This window comes from Oncorhynchus nerka, linkage group LG6, assembly GCF_034236695.1.
Source record: "Oncorhynchus nerka isolate Pitt River linkage group LG6, Oner_Uvic_2.0, whole genome shotgun sequence".
In the NCBI taxonomy this organism is placed as follows: domain Eukaryota; kingdom Metazoa; phylum Chordata; class Actinopteri; order Salmoniformes; family Salmonidae; genus Oncorhynchus; species Oncorhynchus nerka.
The window spans coordinates 76,090,894-76,113,995 of record NC_088401.1 but is presented as its reverse complement, the minus strand read 5'-3'; the positions used below and the strand labels follow the sequence as shown (position 1 = coordinate 76,113,995).

The 23,102-nt window shown below is 39.5% G+C and overlaps 1 protein-coding gene across 1 annotated transcript; it reads right to left on the bottom strand.

Moving 5' to 3' along the window:
- Positions 1-294: 294 nt before the first annotated feature.
- On the bottom strand, positions 295-21,266 carry LOC115125820 (forkhead box protein I3-B-like). The gene is made up of 2 exons (XM_065019148.1): positions 20,469-21,266; positions 295-1,809 (listed from the first exon to the last, which is right to left on the bottom strand). The coding sequence occupies exons 1-2, from the start codon at positions 21,058-21,060 to the stop codon at positions 1,238-1,240; spliced, it is 1,164 nt and encodes a 387-aa protein (XP_064875220.1). The 5' UTR covers positions 21,061-21,266; the 3' UTR covers positions 295-1,237.
- Positions 21,267-23,102: the final 1,836 nt, after the last annotated feature.

Genomic DNA, 23,102 nt, shown 5'->3' with positions numbered 1-23,102 from the left:
TTTACAACAATCAGTTAGCCCTCTATTCATCTACCCATCAGTATATCCTTATCATACCGTAGGATTGAGTTACCCTGAGAAGCAGCTTTCCCTGGTTGGCTGGTCATCGTTTCACTGACAAGGCTGTTTCTATCCTACCTGTGTGTTTTAGGAGGGTCATTTTTCACTGGAGGCTTGATGCCGTTAACCATCTTTTACAAAGATTTGTTGAGACAGATAACTCCCTTACAACACTAGCCAGCCAGGCTGTTTTTTATTTCTGAGTTAAAAAGAGTAAGACGATGACACATCAGAGAAAGTTTTTCTGTATTTTATTATTCTTATCAAAAACAAACATCAGACCAATGTTGGTATAAGCCATACCAGACCTGGGTTCAAATGCTATTTAAGGTATTTCAATTACTTTTCAATACAATTTAAAACAAGTATTCAGATCAAATTTATTTGAAAAAAAAAACCAAGTAGCTGAATATTGAAATTTATTTGTAAATACACTTAGAAAGTAGTAGGAAATACTCAAATACACTGACTCAAATACGAGTATATGAAATAAATATTTCAAAATACTTTCAGATTCAATTTAGTTGACTATTTGTTTTTTTCACAAATAACCATTCAAATGCTCAATTAAATGTACTTGTTTTGAGCTGTTTATTTGAAAATACTTAAATACACAGAACAAAATATTTGAATAACAAATACTCAATACACATGTATCTGAACCCAGGTCTGCGTCATCCATCGCAAATCACTATTCTACAATGGCACATGTTGAACAAATGTTTTAGACGCAAGCACTCAGAGATAAAAACACATACATAACCAATAAAATACACACCTTAAATACAAATACAAATATATACAAAATGTGATGACAGTCAGCAATTATAGATTTGTGTGTCATGGCTGACTCTGCTGTTTCCTTGGGAACCAGGCCCTGCTCATCCTGCTGTCACATGCAACTAAGCCCTGCCCTGTCAGCGCTAACGGACTACTGTGTGTGTGTGTGTGTGTGTGTGTGTGTGTGTGTGTGTGTGTGTGTGTGTGTGTGTGTGTGTGTGTGTGTGTGTGTGTGTGTGTGTGTGTGTGTGTGTGTGTGTGTGTGTGTGTGTGTGTGTGTGTGTGCAGACAGTTCAGTCTCAGGTAGAAGTCTCTTTCTCACTCTCCTTCTTTCTTTAGTCTCTTCAGACCTCTAGTTGTCTTCTGCCCATCCCTGTCTCCCTCTCTATCAGTCTCTTCAGACCTCTGTGCCTTCCCGTGGGTATAGGATATTTGCTGAGCCCAAGCCAGGGTAGAAATGCCCATTGAACTGGCTGAGGATGGGGCTGCTGTAACCCAGGGAGGAGTGGGTGGGCGAGGAGGAGAGGCCAGGAGGAGGCGGTAGCTGGGAAGCCCACTCCGAAGCACCTGAGCTAGGGCAGTAACTACCAACACCCCCAGGCTGTGTAGGCCTCTGGGTCCCGTCCAGGGTAAGGGTTATGGGCAGGGCATGGTTCAGTGAATCTCCTCCGATTACATTGGCTCCCCCAGATGCCACTCCAGACATCTCAGACAGAAAGCTGCTCAGACAAGGGGCGGTACCTGAGGAGGAAGGGGAGGGGATTCTCTCTGGCGTGGGGGACATGTCGATCCCATGGTTGCTGGGGGTTTGGGGACTCCCCGGGTCATTGGGATCACCTGACTCCAGCCCCACTGACTCCCCCTCTCCTCCAGACAGCAAATCAGACTTCCTCTTCCTCTTACGACGGAAGTTTCCATTGTCAAACATCTTCTCACAGTTTGGGTCTAGTGTCCAGTAGTTACCCTTACCTGGAAGAGAGAGAGAGAGGGAAAGAGAGGGGGGGATAGATTAGAATGTGTTTGGGGTTGACACATGGACTACTGACTGCATCATCTACTATCATTACTAAACACAGTTAATCTATCATTTTATCACACGACTTTTACACACTCTAAAGACAAGCTGTTCAATCACTAGACTGTTACACACTCTAAAGACAAGCTGTTCTATCATTAGACTGTTACACACTCTAAAGACAAGCTGTTCTTTCACTAGACTGATACACACTCTAAAGACAAGCTGTTCAATCACTAGACTGTTACACACTCTAAAGACAAGCTGTTCAATCACTAGACTGTTACACACTCTAAAGACGTTCAATCACTAGACTGTTACACACTCTAAAGACAAGCTGTTCTATCACTAGACTGTTACACACTCTAAAGACAAGCTGTTCCATCACTAGACTGTTACACACTCTAAAGACAAGCTGTTCTATCACTAGACTGTTACACACTCTAAAGACAAGCTGTTCTATCAATAGACTGTTACACACTCTAAAGACAAGATGTTCAATCACTAGACTGTTACACACACTAAAGACGTTCAATCACTAGACTGTTACACACTCTAAAGACAAGCTGTTCTATCAACACACTCTAAAGACACTGTTCAACACTAGTTACACTGTTCCATCACTAGACTGTTACACACTCTAAAGACAAGCTGTTCAATCACTAGACTGTTACACACTCTAAAGACAAGCTGTTCTAAAGACAAGCTCACTAGACTGTTACACACTCTAAAGACAAGCTGTTCTATCACTAGACTGTTACACACTCTAAAGACAAGCTGTTCTATCACTAGACTGTTACACACTCTAAAGACAAGCTGTTCTATCACTAGACTGTTACACTCTAAAGACAAGCTGTTCTCACTAGACTGTTACACACTCTAAAGACAAGCTGTTCTATCACTAGACTGTTACACACTCTAAAGACAAGCTGTTCTATCACTAGACTGTTACACACTCTAAAGACAAGCTGTTCTATCACTAGACTGTTACACACTCTAAAGACAAGCTGTTCAATCACTAGACTGTTACACACTCTAAAGACAAGCTGTTCTATCACTAGACTGTTACACACTCTAAAGACAAGCTGTTCTATCACTAGACTGTTACACACTCTAAAGACAAGCTGTTCTATCACTAGACTGTTACACACTCTAAAGACAAGCTGTTCTATCACTAGACTGTTACACACTCTAAAGACAAGCTGTTCTATCACTAGACTGTTACACACTCTAAAGACAAGCTGTTCTATCACTAGACTGTTACACACTCTAAAGACAAGCTAAAGACAAGCTGTTCAATCACTAGACTGTTACACACTCTAAAGACAAGCTGTTCTATCACTAGACTGTTACACACTCTAAAGACAAGCTGTTCTATCACTAGACTGACAAGCTTACACACTGTTACACACTCTAAAGACAAGCTGTTCTATCACTAGACTGTTACACACTCTAAAGACAAGCTGTTCAATCACTAGACTGTTACACACTCTAAAGACAAGCTGTTCTATCACTAGACTGTTAAAAAGACAAGCTGTTCTATCACTAGACTGTTACACACTCTAAAGACAAGCTGTTCTATCACTAGACTGTTACACACTCTAAAGACAAGCTGTTCTATCAAAGACAAGCTGTTCAATCACTAGACTGTTACACACTCTAAAGACAAGCTGTTCAATCACTAGACTGTTACACACTCTAAAGACGTTCAATCACTAGACTGTTACACACTCGAAAGACAAGCTGTTCTATCACTAGACTGTTACACACTCTAAAGACAAGCTGTTCTATCACTAGACTGTTACACACTCTAAAGACAAGCTGTTCAATCACTAGACTGTTACACACTCTAAAGACAAGCTGTTCAATCACTAGACTGTTACACACTCTAAAGCTGTTCTATCACTAGACTGTTACACACTCTAAAGACAAGCTGTTCTATCACTAGACTGTTACACACTCTAAAGACAAGCTGTTCTATCACTAGACTGTTACACACTCTAAAGACAAGCTGTTCAATCACTAGACTGTTACACACTCTAAAGACAAGCTGTTCTATCACTAGACTGTTACACACTCTAAAGACAAGCTGTTCAATCACTAGACTGTTACACACTCTAAAGACAAGCTGTTCTATCACTAGACTGTTACACACTCTAAAGACAAGCTGTTCTATCACTAGACTGTTACACACTCTAAAGACAAGCTGTTCTATCATCACTAGACTGTTACACTCTCTAAAGACAAGCTGTTCTATCACTAGACTGTTACACACTCTAAAGACAAGCTGTTCTATCACTAGACTGTTACACACTCTAAAGACAAGCTGTTCTATCACTAGACTGTTACACACTCTAAAGACAAGCTGTTCTATCACTAGACTGTTACACACTCTAAAGACAAGCTGTTCCATCACTAGACTGTTACACACTCTAAAGACAAGCTGTTCAATCACTAGACTGTTACACACTCTAAAGACAAGCTGTTCTATCACTAGACTGTTACACACTCTAAAGACAAGCTGTTCTATCACTAGACTGTTACACACTCTAAAGACAAGCTGTTCTCATCACTAGACTGTTCTATCACTACTGTTACACACTCTAAAGACAAGCTGTTCTATCACTAGACTGTTACACACTCTAAAGACAAGCTGTTCTATCACTAGACTGTTACACACTCTAAAGACAAGTTGTTCTAATCACTAGACTGTTACACACTCTAAAGACAAGCTGTTCTAATCACTAGACTGTTACACACTCTAAAGACAAGCTGTTCTATCACTAGACTGTTACACACTCTAAAGACAAGCTCTCTAAAGACTGTTAAGCTGTTCTCACTCTGTTACACACTCTAAAGACTGTTACACTGTTACACACTCTAAAGACAAGCTGTTCTATCACTAGACTGTTACACACTCTAAAGACAAGCTGTTCTATCACTAGACTGTTAAACACTCTAAAGACGTTCAATCACTAGACTGTTACACACTCTAAAGACAAGCTGTTCTATCACTAGACTGTTACACACTCTAAAGACAAGACAAGCTAAAGTTCTAAAGACAAGCTGTTCATCACTAGTTCTATCACTAGACTGTTACACACTCTAAAGACAAGCTGTTCTATCACTAGACTGTTACACACTCTAAAGACAAGCTGTTCAATCACTAGACTGTTACACACTCTAAAGACAATCACTGTTTACACACTCTAAAGACAAGCTGTTCTATCACTAGACTGTTACACACTCTAAAGACAAGCTGTTCTATCACTAGACTGTTACACACTCTAAAGACAAGCTGTTCTATCACTAGACTGTTACACACTCTAAAGACAAGCTGTTCTATCACTAGACTGTTACACACTCTAAAGATCAAGACTGTTCACACTCTAAAGACAAGCTGTTCATCACTAGACTGTTACACACTCTAAAGACAAGCTGTTCTATCACTAGACTGTTACACACTCTAAAGACAAGCTGTTCAATCACTAGACTGTTACACACTCTAAAGACAAGCTGTTCTATCACTAGACTGTTACACACTCTAAAGACAAGCTGTTCTATCACTAGACTGTTAAAGACAAGCTGTTCAATCACTAGACTGTTACACACTCTAAAGACAAGCTGTTCTATCACTAGACTGTTACACACTCTAAAGACAAGCTGTTCAATCACTAGACTGTTACACACTCTAAAGACAAGCTGTTCTATCACTAGACTGTTACACACTCTAAAGACAAGCTGTTCTATCACTAGACTGTTACACTCTAAAGACTCTCAAAGACAAAAGCTGTTCTATCACTAGACTGTTACACACTCTAAAGACAAGCTGTTCTATCACTAGACTGTTACACACTCTAAAGACAAGCTGTTCTATCACTAGACTGTTACACACTCTAAAGACAAGCTGTTCTATCACTAGACTGTTACACACTCTAAAGACAAGCTGTTCTATCACTAGACTGTTACACACTCTAAAGACAAGCTGTTCACACTCTAAAGACAAGCTCATCACTAGACTGTTACACACTCTAAAGACAAGCTGTTCAATCACTAGACTGTTACACAAGCTCTAAAGACAAGCTGTTCTATCACTAGACTGTTACACACTCTAAAGACAAGCTGTTCTATCACTAGACTGTTACACACTACTCTAAAGACAAGCTGTTCAATCACTAGACTGTTACACACTCTAAGACAAGCTGTTCTATCAAGACTGTTACACACTCTAAAGACAAGCTGTTCTATCACTAGACTGTTACACACTCTAAAGACAAGCTGTTCTAGACTGTTACACACTCTAAAGACAAGCTGTTCTATCACTAGACTGTTACACACTCTAAAGACAAGCTGTTCTATCACTAGACTGTTACACACTCTAAAGACAAGCTGTTCTATCACTAGACTGTTACACACTCTAAAGACAAGCTGTTCTATCACTAGACTGTTACACACTCTAAAGACAAGCTGTTCAATCACTAGACTGTTACACACTCTAAAGACACAAGACTGTTACACTGTTCTATCACTAGACTGTTACACACTCTAAAGACAAGCTGTTCTATCACTAGACTGTTACACACTCTAAAGACAAGCTGTTCTATCACTAGACTGTTACACACTCTAAAGACAAGCTGTTCAATCACTAGACTGTTACACACTCTCTAAAGACAAGCTGTTCTATCACTAGACTGTTACACACTCTAAAGACAAGCTGTTCTATCACTAGACTGTTACACACTCTAAAGACAAGCTGTTCAATCACTAGACTGTTACACACTCTAAAGACAAGCTGTTCTATCACTAGACTGTTACACACTCTAAAGACAAGCTGTTCTATCACTAGACTGTTACACACTCTAAAGACAAGCTGTTCAATCACTAGACTGTTACACACTCTAAAGACAAGCTGTTCAATCACTAGACTGTTACACACTCTAAAGACAAGCTGTTCTATCACTAGACTGTTACACACTCTAAAGACAAGCTGTTCTATCACTAGACTGTTACACACTCTAAAGACAAGCTGTTCTCATCACTCTAAAGACTGTTCTATCACTAGACTGTTACACACTCTAAAGACTCTAAAGACAAGACTGTTCAATCACACTAGACTGTTACACACTCTAAAGACAAGCTGTTCTATCACTAGACTGTTACACACTCTAAAGACAAGCTGTTCAATCACTAGACTGTTACACTACTGTTACACACTCTAAAGACAAGCTGTTCTATCACTAGACTGTTACACACTCTAAAGACAAGCTGTTCTATCACTAGACTGTTACACACTCTAAAGACAAGCTGTTCTATCACTAGACTGTTACACACTCTAAAGACAAGCTGTTCTATCACTAGACTGTTACAAGCTGTTCTAGCTGTTCTATCACTAGACTGTTACACACTCTAAAGACAAGCTGTTCAATCACTAGACTGTTACTCTAAAGACAAGCTGTTCAATCACTAGACTGTTACACACTCTAAAGACAAGCTGTTCTATCACTAGACTGTTACACACTCTAAAGACAAGCTGTTCTATCACTAGACTGTTACACACTCTAAAGACAAGCTGTTCAATCACTAGACTGTTACACACTCTAAAGACAAGTTCTGTTCTCTAAAGACAAGCTCACACTAGACTGTTACACACTCTAAAGACAAGCTGTTCTATCACTAGACTGTTACACACTCTAAAGACAAGCTGTTCTATCACTAGACTGTTACACACTCTAAAGACAAGCTGTTCTATCACTAGACTGTTACACACTCTAAAGACAAGCTGTTCAATCACTAGACTGTTACACACTCTAAAGACAAGCTGTTCAATCACTAGACTCACTAGACTGTTACACACTCTCTAAAGACAAGCTGTTCTATCACTAGACTGTTACACACTCTAAAGACAAGCTGTTCTATCACTAGACTGTTACACACTCTAAAGACAAGCTGTTCTATCACTAGACTGTTACACACTCTAAAGACAAGCTGTTCTATCACTAGACTGTTACACACTCTAAACTCTAAAGTTACAAGCTGTTCTATCACTAGACTGTTACACACTCTAAAGACAAGCTGTTCACACTAGACTGTTACACACTCTAAAGACAAGCTGTTCTATCACTAGACTGTTACACACTCTAAAGACAAGCTGTTCAATCACTAGACTGTTACACACTCTAAAGACAAGCTGTTCTATCACTAGACTGTTACACACTCTAAAGACAAGCTGTTCTATCACTAGACTGTTACACACTCTAAAGCTGTTCTATCACTAGACTGTTACACACTCTAAAGACAAGCTGTTCAATCACTAGACTGTTACACACTCTAAAGACAAGCTGTTCAATCACTAGACTGTTACACACTCTAAAGACAAGCTGTTCAATCACTAGACTGTTACACACTCTAAAGACAAGCTGTTCTATCACTAGACTGTTACACACTCTAAAGACAAGCTGTTCTATCACTAGACTGTTACACTGTTACACTCTAAAGACAAGACTGTTACACACTCTAAAGCTGTTCTATCACTAGACTGTTACACACTCTAAAGACAAGCTGTTCAATCACTAGACTGTTACACACTCTAAAGACAAGCTGTTCTATCACTAGACTGTTACACACTCTAAAGACAAGCTGTTCTATCACTAGACTGTTACACACTCTAAAGACAAGCTGTTCAATCACTAGACTGTTACACACTCTAAAGACAAGCTGTTCTATCACTAGACTGTTACACACTCTAAAGACAAGCTGTTCTATCACTAGACTGTTACACACTCTAAAGACAAGCTGTTCTATCACTAACTGTTACACACTCTAAAGACAAGCTGTTCTATCACTAGACTGTTACACACTCTAAAGACAAGCTGTTCTATCACTAGACTGTTACACACTCTAAAGACAAGCTGTTCTATCACTAGACTGTTACACACTCTAAAGACAAGCTGTTCTACACTAGACTGTACACACTCTAAAGACAAGCTGTTCTATCACTAGACTGTTACACACTCTAAAGACAAGCTGTTCTATCACTAGACTGTTACACACTCTAAAGACAAGCTGTTCTATCACTAGACTGTTACACACTCTAAAGACAAGCTGTTCAATCACTAGACTGTTACACACTCTAAAGACAAGCTGTTCTATCACTAGACTGTTACACACTCTAAAGACAAGCTGTTCTATCACTAGACTGTTACACACTCTAAAGACAAGCTGTTCAATCACTAAAGACAAGCTGTTCAATCACTAGACTGTTACACACTCTAAAGACAAGCTGTTCTATCACTAGACTGTTACACACTCTAAAGACAAGCTGTTCTAAAGACTGTTACACACTCTAAAGACGAGCTTCAATCACTAGACTGTTACACACTCTAAAGACGTTCAATCACTAGACTGTTACACACTCTAAAGACAAGCTGTTCTATCACTAGACTGTTACACACTCTAAAGACAAGCTGTTCTATCACTAGACTGTTACACACTCTAAAGAGACAAGACTGTTCACACTCTAAAGACAAGCTGTTCTATCACTAGACTGTTACACACTCTAAAGACAAGCTGTTCTATCACTAGACTGTTACACACTCTAAAGACAAGCTGTTCTATCACTAGACTGTTACACACTCTAAAGACAAGCTGTTCTATCACTAGACTGTTACACACTCTAAAGACAAGCTGTTCTATCACTAGACTGTTACACACTCTAAAGACAAGCTGTTCAATCACTAGACTGTTACACACTCTAAAGACAAGCTGTTCAATCACTAGACTGTTACACACTCTAAAGACAAGCTGTTCAATCACTAGACTGTTACACACTCTAAAGACAAGCTGTTCTATCACTAGACTGTTACACACTCTAAAGACAAGCTGTTCAATCACTAGACTGTTACACACTCTAAAGACAAGCTGTTCAATCACTAGACTGTTACACACTCTAAAGACAAGCTGTTCTATCACTAGACTGTTACACACTCTAAAGACAAGCTGTTCTATCACTAGACTGTTACACACTCTAAAGACAAGCTGTTCTATCACTAGACTGTTATACACTCTAAAGACAAGCTGTTCTATCACTAGACTGTTACACACTCTAAAGACAAGCTGTTCTATCACTAGACTGTTACACACTCTAAAGACAAGACTGTTCACACTCAAAGACTGTTCTACACAGACTGTTACTAAAGACAAGCTGTTCTATCACTAGACTGTTACACACTCTAAAGACAAGCTGTTCAATCACTAGACTGTTACACACTCTAAAGACAAGCTGTTCTATCACTAGACTGTTACACTCTAAAGACTGTTCTATCACTAGACTGTTAAGACTGTTCTATCACTAGACTGTTACACACTCTAAAGACGTTCAATCACTAGACTGTTACACACTCTAAAGACAAGCTGTTCAATCACTAGACTGTTACACACTCTAAAGACAAGCTGTTCTATCACTAGACTGTTACACACTCTAAAGACAAGCTGTTCTATCACTAGACTGTTACACACTCTAAAGACAAGCTGTTCTATCACTAGACTGTTACACAAAGACAAGCTGTTCTATCACTCTAAAGACAAGCTGTTCAATCACTAGACTGTTACACACTCTAAAGACAAGCTGTTCTATCACTAGACTGTTACACACTCTAAAGACAAGCTGTTCTATCACTAGACTGTTACACACTCTAAAGACAAGCTGTTCTATCACTAGACTGTTCACACTCTAAAGACAAGCTGTTCTAGACTGTTACACACTCTAAAGACAAGCTGTTCTATCACTAGACTGTTACACACTCTAAAGACAAGCTGTTCTATCACTAGACTGTTACACACTCTAAAGACAAGCTGTTCTATCACTAGACTGTTACACACTCTAAAGACAAGCTGTTCTATCACTAGACTGTTACACACTCTAAAGACAAGCTGTTCTATCACTAGACTGTTACACACTCTAAAGACAAGCTGTTCTATCACTAGACTGTTACACACTCTAAAGACAAGCTGTTCTAAGACAAGACAAGCTGTTCTATCACTAGACTGTTACACACTCTAAAGACAAGCTGTTCTATCACTAGACTGTTACACACTCTAAAGACAAGCTGTTCAATCACTAGACTGTTACACACTCTAAAGACAAGCTGTTACACACTCTAAAGACAAGCTGTTCTATCACTAGACTGTTACACACTCTAAAGACAAGCTGTTCTATCACTAGACTGTTACACACTCTAAAGACAAGCTGTTCATCACTAGACTGTTACACACTCTAAAGACAAGCTGTTCAATCACTAGACTGTTACACACTCTAAAGACAAGCTGTTCAATCACTAGACTGTTACACACTCTAAAGACAAGCTGTTCTATCACTAGACTGTTACACACTCTAAAGACAAGCTGTTCTATCACTAGACTGTTACACACTCTAAAGACAAGCTGTTCTATCACTAGACTGTTACACACTCTAAAGACAAGCTGTTCTATCACTAGACTGTTACACACTCTAAAGACAAGCTGTTCACATCAAAGACAAGCTATCACTAGACTGTTACACACTCTAAAGACAAGCTGTTCTATCACTAGACTGTTACACACTCTAAAGACAAGCTCACACTAGACTGTTACACACTCTAAAGACAAGCTGTTCTATCACTAGACTGTTACACACTCTAAAGACAAGCTGTTCTATCACTAGACTGTTACACACTCTAAAGACAAGCTGTTCTATCACTAGACTGTTACACACTCTAAAGACAAGCTGTTCTATCACTAGACTGTTACACACTCTAAAGACAAGCTGTTCTATCACTAGACTGTTACACACTCTAAAGACAAGCTGTTCTATCACTAGACTGTTACACACTCTAAAGACAAGCTGTTCAATCACTAGACTGTTACACACTCTAAAGACAAGCTGTTCTATCACTAGACTGTTACACACTCTAAAGACAAGCTGTTCACACTAGACTGTTACACACTCTAAAGACAAGCTGTTCTATCACTAGACTGTTACACACTCTAAAGACAAGCTGTTCTATCACTAGACTGTTACACACTCTAAAGACAAGCTGTTCTATCACTAGACTGTTACACACTCTAAAGACAAGCTGTTCTATCACTAGACTGTTACACACTCTAAAGACAAGCTGTTCTATCACTGTTACACACTCTAAAGACAAGACACTAGACTGTTACACACTCTAAAGACAAGCTGTTCTATCACTAGACTGTTACACACTCTAAAGACAAGCTGTTCTATCACTAGACTGTTACACACTCTAAAGACAAGCTGTTCAATCACTAGACTGTTACACACTCTAAAGACAAGCTGTTCTATCACTAGACTGTTACAAAGACAAGCTGTTCTATCACTAGACTGTTACACACTCTAAAGACAAAGACAAGCTGTTCTATCACTAGACTGTTACACACTCTAAAGACAAGCTGTTCAATCACTAGACTGTTACACACTCTAAAGACAAGCTGTTCTATCACTAGACTGTTACACACTCTAAAGACAAGCTGTTCTATCACTAGACTGTTACACACTCTAAAGACAAGCTGTTCTCTATCACTAGACTGTTACACACTCTAAAGACAAGCTGTTCTATCACTAGACTGTTACACACTCTAAAGACAAGCTGTTCTATCACACTGTTACACACTCTAAAGACAAGCTGTTCTAATCACTAGACTGTTACACACTCTAAAGACAAGCTGTTCTATCACTAGACTGTTACACACTCTAAAGACAAGCTGTTCTATCACTAGACTGTTACACACTCTAAAGACAAGCTGTTCTATCACTAGACTGTTACACACTCTCAAAGACAAGCTGTTCTATCACTAGACTGTTACACACTCTAAAGACAAGCTGTTCTATCACTAGACTGTTACACACTCTAAAGACAAGCTGTTCTATCACTAGACTGTTACACACTCTAAAGACAAGCTGTTCTATCACTAGACTGTTACACACTCTAAAGACAAGACTGTTCTATCACTAGACTGTTACACACTCTAAAGACAAGCTGTTCTATCACTAGACTGTTACACACTCTAAAGACAAGCTGTTCTATCACTAGACTGTTACACACTCTAAAGACAAGCTGTTCTATCACTAGACTGTTACACACTCTAAAGACAAGCTGTTCTATCACTAGACTGTTACACACTCTAAAGACAAGCTGTTCTATCACTAGACTGTTACACACTCTAAAGACAAGCTGTTCTATCACTAGACTGTTACACACTCTAAAGACAAGCTGTTCTATCACTAGACTGTTACACACTCTAAAGACAAGCTGTTCTATCACTAGACTGTTACACACTCTAAAGACAAGCTGTTCTATCACTAGACTGTTACACACTCTAAAGACAAGCTGTTCTATCACTAGACTGTTACACACTCTAAAGACAAGCTGTTCTATCAAGACTGTTAACACTCTAAAGACAAGCTTTCTATCACTAGACTGTTACACACTCTAAAGACAAGCTGTTCTATCACTAGACTGTTACACACTCTAAAGACAAGCTGTTCTATCACTAGACTGTTACACACTCTAGACTGTTACACACTCTAAAGACAAGCTGTTCTATCACTAGACTGTTACACTCTAAAGACAAGCTGTTCACACACTCTAAAGACAAGCTGTTCTATCACTAGACTGTTACACACTCTAAAGACAAGCTGTTCTAACTAGACTGTTACACACTCTAAAGACAAGCTGTTCTATCACTAGACTGTTACACACTCTAAAGACAAGACTGTTACACACTCTAAAGACAAGCTGTTCTATCACTAGACTGTTACACACTCTAAAGACAAGCTGTTCACTAGACTGTTACACACTCTAAAGACAAGCTGTTCTATCACTAGACTGTTACACACTCTAAAGACAAGCTGTTCTATCACTAGACTGTTACACACTCTAAAGACAAGCTGTTCTATCACTAGACTGTTACACACTCTAAAGACAAGCTGTTCTATCACTAGACTGTTACACACTCTAAAGACAAGCTGTTCAATCACTAGACTGTTACACACTCTAAAGACAAGCTGTTCTATCACTAGACTGTTACACACTCTAAAGACAAGCTGTTCTATCACTAGACTGTTACACACTCTAAAGACAAGCTGTTCTATCACTAGACTGTTACACACTCTAAAGACAAGCTGTTCAATCACTAGACTGTTACACACTCTAAAGACAAGCTGTTCTATCACTAGACTGTTACACACTCTAAAGACAAGCTGTTCAATCACTCACTAGACTGTTACACACTCTAAAGACAAGCTGTTCTATCACTAGACTGTTACACACTCTAAAGACAAGCTGTTCTATCACTAGACTGTTACACACTCTAAAGACAAGCTGTTCTATCACTAGACTGTTACACACTCTAAAGACAAGCTGTTCTATCACTAGACTGTTACACACTCTAAAGACAAGCTGTTCTATCACTAGACTGTTCTATCACTAGACTTACACACTCTAAAGACAAGCTGTTCACACTAGACTGTTACACACTCTAAAGACAAGCTGTTCAATCACTAGACTGTTACACACTCTAAAGACAAGCTGTTCTATCACTAGACTGTTACACACTCTAAAGACAAGCTGTTCTATCACTAGACTGTTACACACTCTAAAGACAAGCTGTTCTATCACTAGACTGTTACACACTCTAAAGACAAGCTGTTCTATCACTAGACTGTTACACACTCTAAAGACAAGCTGTTCTATCACTAGACTGTTACACACTCTAAAGACAAGCTGTTCTATCACTACTGTTACACACTCTAAAGACAAGCTGTTCTATCACTAGACTGTTACACACTCTAAAGACAAGCTGTTCTATCACACTGTTACACACTCTAAAGACAAGCTGTTCAATCACTAGACTGTTACACACTCTAAAGACAAGCTGTTCTATCACTAGACTGTTACACACTCTAAAGACAAGCTGTTCTATCACTAGACTGTTACACACTCTAAAGACGTTCAATCACTAGACTGTTACACACTCTAAAGACAAGCACTGACTGTTACACACTCTAAAGACAAGCTCATCACTAGACTGTTACACACTCTAAAGACAAGCTGTTCAATCACTAGACTGTTACACACTCTAAAGACAAGCTGTTCTATCACTAGACTGTTACACACTCTAAAGACAAGCTGTTCAATCACTAGACTGTTACACACTCTAAAGACAAGCTGTTCTATCACTAGACTGTTACACACTCTAAAGACAAGCTGTTCTATCACTAGACTGTTACACACTCTAAAGACAAGCTGTTCTATCACTAGACTGTTACACACTCTAAAGACAAGCTGTTCTATCACTAGACTGTTACACACTCTAAAGACAAGCTGTTCACACTAGACTGTTACACACTCTAAAGACAAGCTGTTCTATCACTAGACTGTTACACACTCTAAAGACAAGCTGTTCTATCACTAGACTGTTACACACTCTAAAGACAAGCTGTTCACTATCACTAGACTGTTACACACTCTAAAGACAAGCTTTCTACAAGCTGTTCAATCACTAGACTGTTACACACTCTAAAGACAAGCTGTTCTATCACTAGACTGTTACACACTCTAAAGACAAGCTGTTCTATCACTAGACTGTTACACACTCTAAAGACAAGCTGTTCTATCACTAGACTGTTACACACTCTAAAGACAAGCTGTTCTATCACTAGACTGTTACACACTCTAAAGACAAGCTGTTCAATCACTAGACTGTTACACACTCTAAAGACGTTCAATCACTAGACTGTTACACACTCTAAAGACAAGCTGTTCAATCACTAGACTGTTACACACTCTAAAGACAAGCTGTTATATCACTAGACTGTTACACACTCTAAAGACAAGCTGTTCTATCACTAGACTGTTACACAAAGACAAGCTCTAAAGACTGTTAACACTCTAAAGCTGTTCTATCACTAGACTGTTACACACTCTAAAGACAAGCTGTTCTATCACTAGACTGTTACACACTCTAAAGACAAGCTGTTCTATCACTCACACACTCTAAAGACAAGCTGTTCAATCACTAGACTGTTACACACTCTAAAGACAAGCTGTTCTAAAGACTGTTAACACTCTAAAGCTGTTCTATCACTAGACTGTTACACACTCTAAAGACAAGCTGTTCTATCACTAGACTGTTACACACTCTAAAGACAAGCTGTTCTATCACTAGACTGTTACACACTCTAAAGACAAGACTGTTACACACTCTAAAGTTCTATCACTAGACTGTTACACACTCTAAAGACAAGACTGTTCTATCACTAGACTGTTACACACTCTAAAGACAAGCTGTTCTATCACTAGACTGTTACACACTGTTACACACTCTAAAGACAAGCTGTTCTATCACTAGACTGTTACACACTCTAAAGACAAGCTGTTCTATCACTAGACTGTTACACACTCTAAAGACAAGCTGTTCTATCACTAGACTGTTACACACTCTAAAGACAAGCTGTTCTATCACTAGACTGACAAGCTTATCACTAGACTGTTACTCTAAAGACAAGCTGTTCTATCACTAGACTGTTACACACTCTAAAGACAAGCTGTTCTATCACTAGACTGTTACACACTCTAAAGACAAGCTGTTCTATCACTAGACTGTTACACACTCTAAAGACAAGCTGTTCAATCACTAGACTGTGGTACACACTAAAGACAAGCTGTTCACACTCTAAAGACAAGCTGTTCAATCACTAGACTGTTACACACTCTAAAGACAAGCTGTTCTATCACTAGACTGTTACACACTCTAAAGACAAGCTGTTCTATCACTAGACTGTTACACACTCTAAAGACAAGCTGTTCTATCACTAGACTGTTACACACTCTAAAGACAATCACTAGACTGTTACTATCACAAGACTGTTACACACTCTAAAGACAAGCTGTTCTATCACTAGACTGTTACACACTCTAAAGACAAGCTGTTCTATCACTAGACTGTTACACACTCTAAAGACAAGCTGTTCAATCACTAGACTGTTACACACTCTAAAGACAAGCTGTTCACATCACTGTTCTAGACTGTTACACACTCTAAAGACAAGCTGTTCTATCACTAGACTGTTACACACTCTAAAGACAAGCTGTTCTATCACTAGACTGTTACACACTCTAAAGACAAGCTGTTCTATCACTAGACTGTTACACACTCTAAAGACAAGCTGTTCTATCACTAGACTGTTAAACACTCTAAAGACAAGCTGTTCTATCACTAGACTGTTACACACTCTAAAGCTGTTCTATCAAGACTGTTACACACTCTAAAGACAAGCTGTTCAATCACTCATAAAGACTGTTACAGACAAGCTGTTCTATCTGTTACACACTCTAAAGACAAGCTGTTCTATCACTAGACTGTTACACACTCTAAAGACAAGCTGTTCTATCACTAGACTGTTACACACTCTAAAGACAAGCTGTTCTATCACTAGACTGTTACACACTCTAAAGACAAGACTGTTCACACTCTATCACACTAGACTGTTACACACTCTAAAGACAAGCTGTTCTGACTGTTCTATCACTATCAAAGACAAGCTGTTCTATCACTAGACTGTTACACACTCTAAAGACAAGCTGTTCTATCACTAGACTGTTACACTCTAAAGACACTAGACTCTAAAGACAAGACTGTTCTATCACTAGACTGTTACACACTCTAAAGACAAGCTGTTCTATCACTAAAGACTGTTCTATCACTACTCTAAAGACAAGCTGTTCAATCACTAGACTGTTACACACTCTAAAGACAAGCTGTTCTATCACTAGACTGTTACACACTCTAAAGACAAGCTGTTCAATCACTAGACTGTTACACACTCTAAAGACAAGCTGTTCTATCACTAGACTGTTACACACTCTAAAGACGTTCAATCACTAGACTGTTACACACTCTAAAGACAAGCTGTTCTATCACTAGACTGTTACACACTCTAAAGACAAGCTGTTCTATCACTAGACTGTTACACACTCTAAAGACAAGCTGTTCAATCACTAGACTGTTACACACTCTAAAGACAAGCTGTTCAATCACTAGACTGTTACACACTCTAAAGACAAGCTGTTCTATCACTAGACTGTTACACACTCTAAAGACAAGCTGTTCTATCACTAGACTGTTACACACTCTAAAGACAAGCTGTTCTATCACTAGATCACTGACTTACACACTCTAAAGACAAGCTGTTCTATCACTAGACTGTTACACACTCTAAAGACAAGCTGTTCTATCACTAGACTGTTACACACTCTAAAGACAAGCTGTTCTATCACTAGACTGTTACACACTCTAAAGACAAGCTGTTCTATCACTAGACTGTTACACTCTAAAGTGTACATCACTAGACTGTTACACACTCTAAAGACAAGCTGTTCTAATCACTCTGTTACACACTCTAAAGACAAGCTAGACTGTTACACACTCTAAAGACAAGCTGTTCTATCACTAGACTGTTACACACTCTAAAGACAAGCTGTTCTAACTAGACTGTTACACACTCTAAAGACAAGCTGTTCTATCACTAGACTGTTACACACTCTAAAGACAAGCTGTTCTATCACTAGACTGTTACACACTCTAAAGACAAGCTGTTCTATCACTAGACTGTTACACACTCTAAAGACAAGCTGTTCAATCACTAGACTGTTACACACTCTAAAGACAAGCTGTTCTATCACTAGACTGTTACACACTCTGTTCAAAAGACTGTTAAGACTGTTCTATCACTAGACTGTTACACACTCTAAAGACAAGCTGTTCACACTCTATCACTAGACTGTTACACACTCTAAAGACAAGCTGTTCTATCACTAGACTGTTACACACTCTAAAGACAAGCTGTTCTATCACTAGACTGTTACACACTCTAAAGACAAGCTGTTCTATCACTAGACTGTTACACACTCTAAAGACAAGCTGTTCTATCACTAGACTGTTACACACTCTAAAGCTGTTCTATCACACTGTTACACTAAAGACAAGCTGTTCAATCACTAGACTGTTACACACTCTAAAGACAAGCTGACTGTTACACACTCTAAAGACAAGCTGTTCACACTAGACTGTTACACACTCTAAAGACAAGCTGTTCTATCACTAGACTGTTACACACTCTAAAGACAAGCTGTTCTATCACTAGACTGTTACACACTCTAAAGACAAGCTGTTCAATCATCACTCTAAAGACTGTTACACTACACTCTAAAGACAAGCTGTTCAATCACTAGACTGTTACACACTCTAAAGACAAGCTGTTCAATCACTAGACTGTTACACACTCTAAAGACAAGCTGTTCAATCACTAGACTGTTACACACTCTAAAGACAAGCTGTTCTATCACTAGACTGTTACACACTAAAGACAAGCTGTTCACTAGACTGTTACACACTCTAAACAAGCTGTTCTATCACTAGACTGTTCTATCACTAGACTGTTACACACTCTAAAGACAAGCTGTTCAATCACTAGACTGTTACACACTCTAAAGACAATCACTAGACTGTTCACACTCTAAAGATCACTGTTACACACTAGACTGTTACACACTCTAAAGACAAGCTGTTCTATCACTAGACTGTTACACACTCTAAAGACAAGCTGTTCAATCACTAGACTGTTACACACTCTAAAGACAAGCTGTTCTATCACTAGACTGTTACACACTCTAAAGACAAGCTGTTCTATCACTAGACTGTTACACACTCTAAAGACAAGCTGTTCTATCACTAGACTGTTACACACTCTAAAGACAAGCTGTTCTATCACTAGACTGTTACACACTCTAAAGACAATCACTAGACTGTTCAATCACACTAGACTGTTACACACTCTAAAGACAAGCTGTTCTATCACTAGACTGTTACACACTCTAAAGACAAGCTGTTCTATCACTAGACTGTTACACACTCTAAAGCTGTTCTATCACTAGACTGTTACACACTCTAAAGACAAGCTGTTCTATCACTAGACTGTTACACACTCTAAAGACAAGCTGTTCTATCACTAGACTGTTACACACTCTAAAGACGTTCAATCACTAGACTGTTACACACTCTAAAGACGTTCAATCACTAGACTGTTACACACTAAAGACAAGCTGTTCTATCACTAGACTGTTACACACTCTAAAGACAAGCTGTTCAATCACTAGACTGTTACACACTCTAAAGCTGTTCTATCACTAGACTGTTACACACTCTAAAGACAAGCTGTTCAATCACTAGACTGTTACACACTCTAAAGCTGTTCTATCACTAGACTGTTACACACTCTAAAGACAAGCTGTTCTATCACTAGACTGTTACACACTCTAAAGACAAGTCACAGTGGCTACTTAAATTAAAGACACATCACAACTAAAGTAGAATTTTGACTTGACTAAAGATTAACAGCAGATTCACATTTGTCTGTCATGACAGATTTGGTTCTGGGTGCCAAGGTTAGGTTCAAAATGAATAATTCAACCATCAAGTACTGTCATACCTTAGATTGATTGGTTATTTTATTTTGTGGGCTTTTTGTAAAACAAACACATAATGTAGGTAGTCTTACCAGGATCGTCCTCGTCTCTGGGGACCTTCTTGAAACAGTCATTAAGTGACAGGTTGTGCCTGATCGAGTTCTGCCAGCCAGCCTTGCTCTTGTTGTAGAAGGGGAAGTTATCGGCCACGTACTGGTAGATCTGACTCAGGGTCAGCCGCCGCTCCGGGGCGCCGTGGATCGCCATGGCGATGAGGGCAGAGTAGGAGTAGGGCGGGCGTACCAGCTTCATCAGGTCTTCCTGTGAGGGCAGAGAGAACCAGCTCAGCTCCCCCCCAGGGACCCCCGCCCCGCTGGACCCCAGGTAGGGCCTCTGCATTCCGTAGTGCTGGGGGACGAAGGGGGGCCCGGGGTTACCTGGAGGCCCGGCAGTGGCCAGGTAATGGGGAGCGTTGATGCCGGATCCGTTGAACCACAGGTAAGGGTTGGGGGAGGAGGTGCTGTAGTCGTAGGAGGTGTCGGGGATGCGCTGGGGGCTGGGGAGTGATGGCGGAGGATAGTAGCAGTCACTGTACATGCTGAGTTCTGGAGGTTCCTGGCCCAAGCTGGGGAACTGGGGGCCACAGCAAGGAGGAGACTGGCCCTGAGGTTCGAACGACGCCATGGTCAGAATCTCTTGTCTCTCTCTCACCTGTGTTGTTCTGGTCCTTGGAAGATGATGACTGTTTCAGTGTCTGAGTTGTGCCCACGGGGTCTCTCTCTCTTTCTCTCTCGTCTGTCGCTCACTCTCTTTGTGTGTGTGTCTCTCTCTCTCTCTCTCTCTCTCTCTCTCTCTCTCTCTCTCTACACCTCTACCTCTACCTGTTTACTCTTCGCCCTCGCTCTGTTAGCACTGTCAACTGTTGCACAGGTTTTATCTATTTCCCTGGCAACACCCATTTCTCCTGATTGGTTGTTTAGCCAGGTGAGGATTCTGACAGGAGTGTCTGTCAACCAGTTTCTTCAGGCTCCCTCTCTCCAAAGGAATATACACCCATACTCTTAGTAAGCGTTTCATTCCATTTTTGTGTTGTGAAGAAAATAAAAAAATCGAATGAAATATACATTTCTTGAAACGTGTATGATTGCTGATAATCGGCCAAATGCCTGTTCACTGAACCTAAATACTTGGCTAGATTGCTATTGAATTCTAGAGCCCGCGTTGATGGGGAACATTATACATATGTCTTTCTTCTCTCCCTCAAATGTGTCTGTTGTTGCCATAACTTTGTAAAGTGTATTTTTGGCATCTCAGTCACATGAAAGGGTAGTGGTTCAGCTGTAACTTTGTTGCTTTGTTAGAACCTGGCGCCTTCGTGTGGAAAAAAAAATATGTGATAGCACTCAGTAAAATGTGATAGCACTCAGTAAAATGTGATAGCACTCAGTAAAATGTGATAGCACTCAGTAAAATGTGATAGCACTCAGTAAAATGTGATAGCACTCAGTAAAATGTGATAGCACTCAGTAAAATGTGATAGCACCCAGTAAAATGTGATAGCACTCAGTAAAATGTGATAGCACCCAGTAAAATGTGATAGCACTCAGTAAAATGTGATAGCACTCAGTAAAATGTGATAGCACCCAGTAAAATGTGATAGCACCCAGTAAAATGTGATAGCACTCAGTAAAATGTGATAGCACTCAGTAAAATGTGATAGCACCCAGTAAAATGTGGTAGCACCCAGTAAAATGTGGTAGCACCCAGTAAAATGTGATAGCACCCAGTAAAATGTGGTAGCACCCAGTAAAATGTGATAGCACCCAGTAAAATGTGGTAGCACTCAGTAAAATGTGATAGCACTCAGTAAAATGTGATAGCACTCAGTAAAATGTGATAGCACTCAGTAAAATGTGATAGCACCCAGTAAAATGTGATAGCACCCAGTAAAATGTGATAGCACTCAGTAAAATGTGATAGCACCCAGTAAAATGTGATAGCACCCAGTAAAATGTGGTAGCACCCAGTAAAATGTGGTAGCACCCAGTAAAATGTGATAGCACCCAGTAAAATGTGGTAGCACCCAGTAAAATGTGATAGCACCCAGTAAAATGTGGTAGCACTCAGTAAAATGTGATAGCACCCAGTAAAATGTGGTAGCACTAAGTCAAATGTGGTAGCACCCAGTAAAATGTGATAGCACCCAGTAAAATGTGATAGCACCCAGTAAAATGTGATAGCACCCAGTAAAATGTGGTCCACACAGCACGAGGAGGCGCGTTTGTTCCTTGGTGTGGGAGAGCATCCAGAGGAAGAGGCCGCTAGATAACGACCCAATATCGTAAGTATTTAGTTCACTTGTAAATATATTTTTTTAAATAAGAAGGTGCCTATTTAATTAATGTACTCAAAGGTTTGTTATTTTATCCAAGATTGACAAGCTCACTGACTTCACATTTAGTTTACTTTGGATACATTTGGAATGGTTAGCCTTGCCAGCCAACGGAACTAATGTCAGCTAACGGCTACGTAACGTTACACCTGTCAATTAAAGTCATTAAAAAATATATATGTTTGAAGTTTATACATTTAAGCTTAAGCACATCCTTGTGTTGTACCAGGTTGCTGTTTATCCATTGATTATGCTATGTTTGTGAAACATTTTCAGTGTGCTTAAGTTCTGCTTGGTTTTGGTGAGCTATTCATTTATGATTCAAATCTTCATA

Coding starts and splice junctions, on each gene's coding strand:
- LOC115125820 (XM_065019148.1), bottom strand. CDS start 21,060: ATGGCGTCGTTCGAACCTCAGGGCCAGTCTCCTCCTTGCTGTGGCCCC. Junction 1,810..20,468: donor CAGAGACGAGGACGATCCTG/GTAAGACTACCT, acceptor TCTCTCTTCCAG/GTAAGGGTAACTACTGGACA.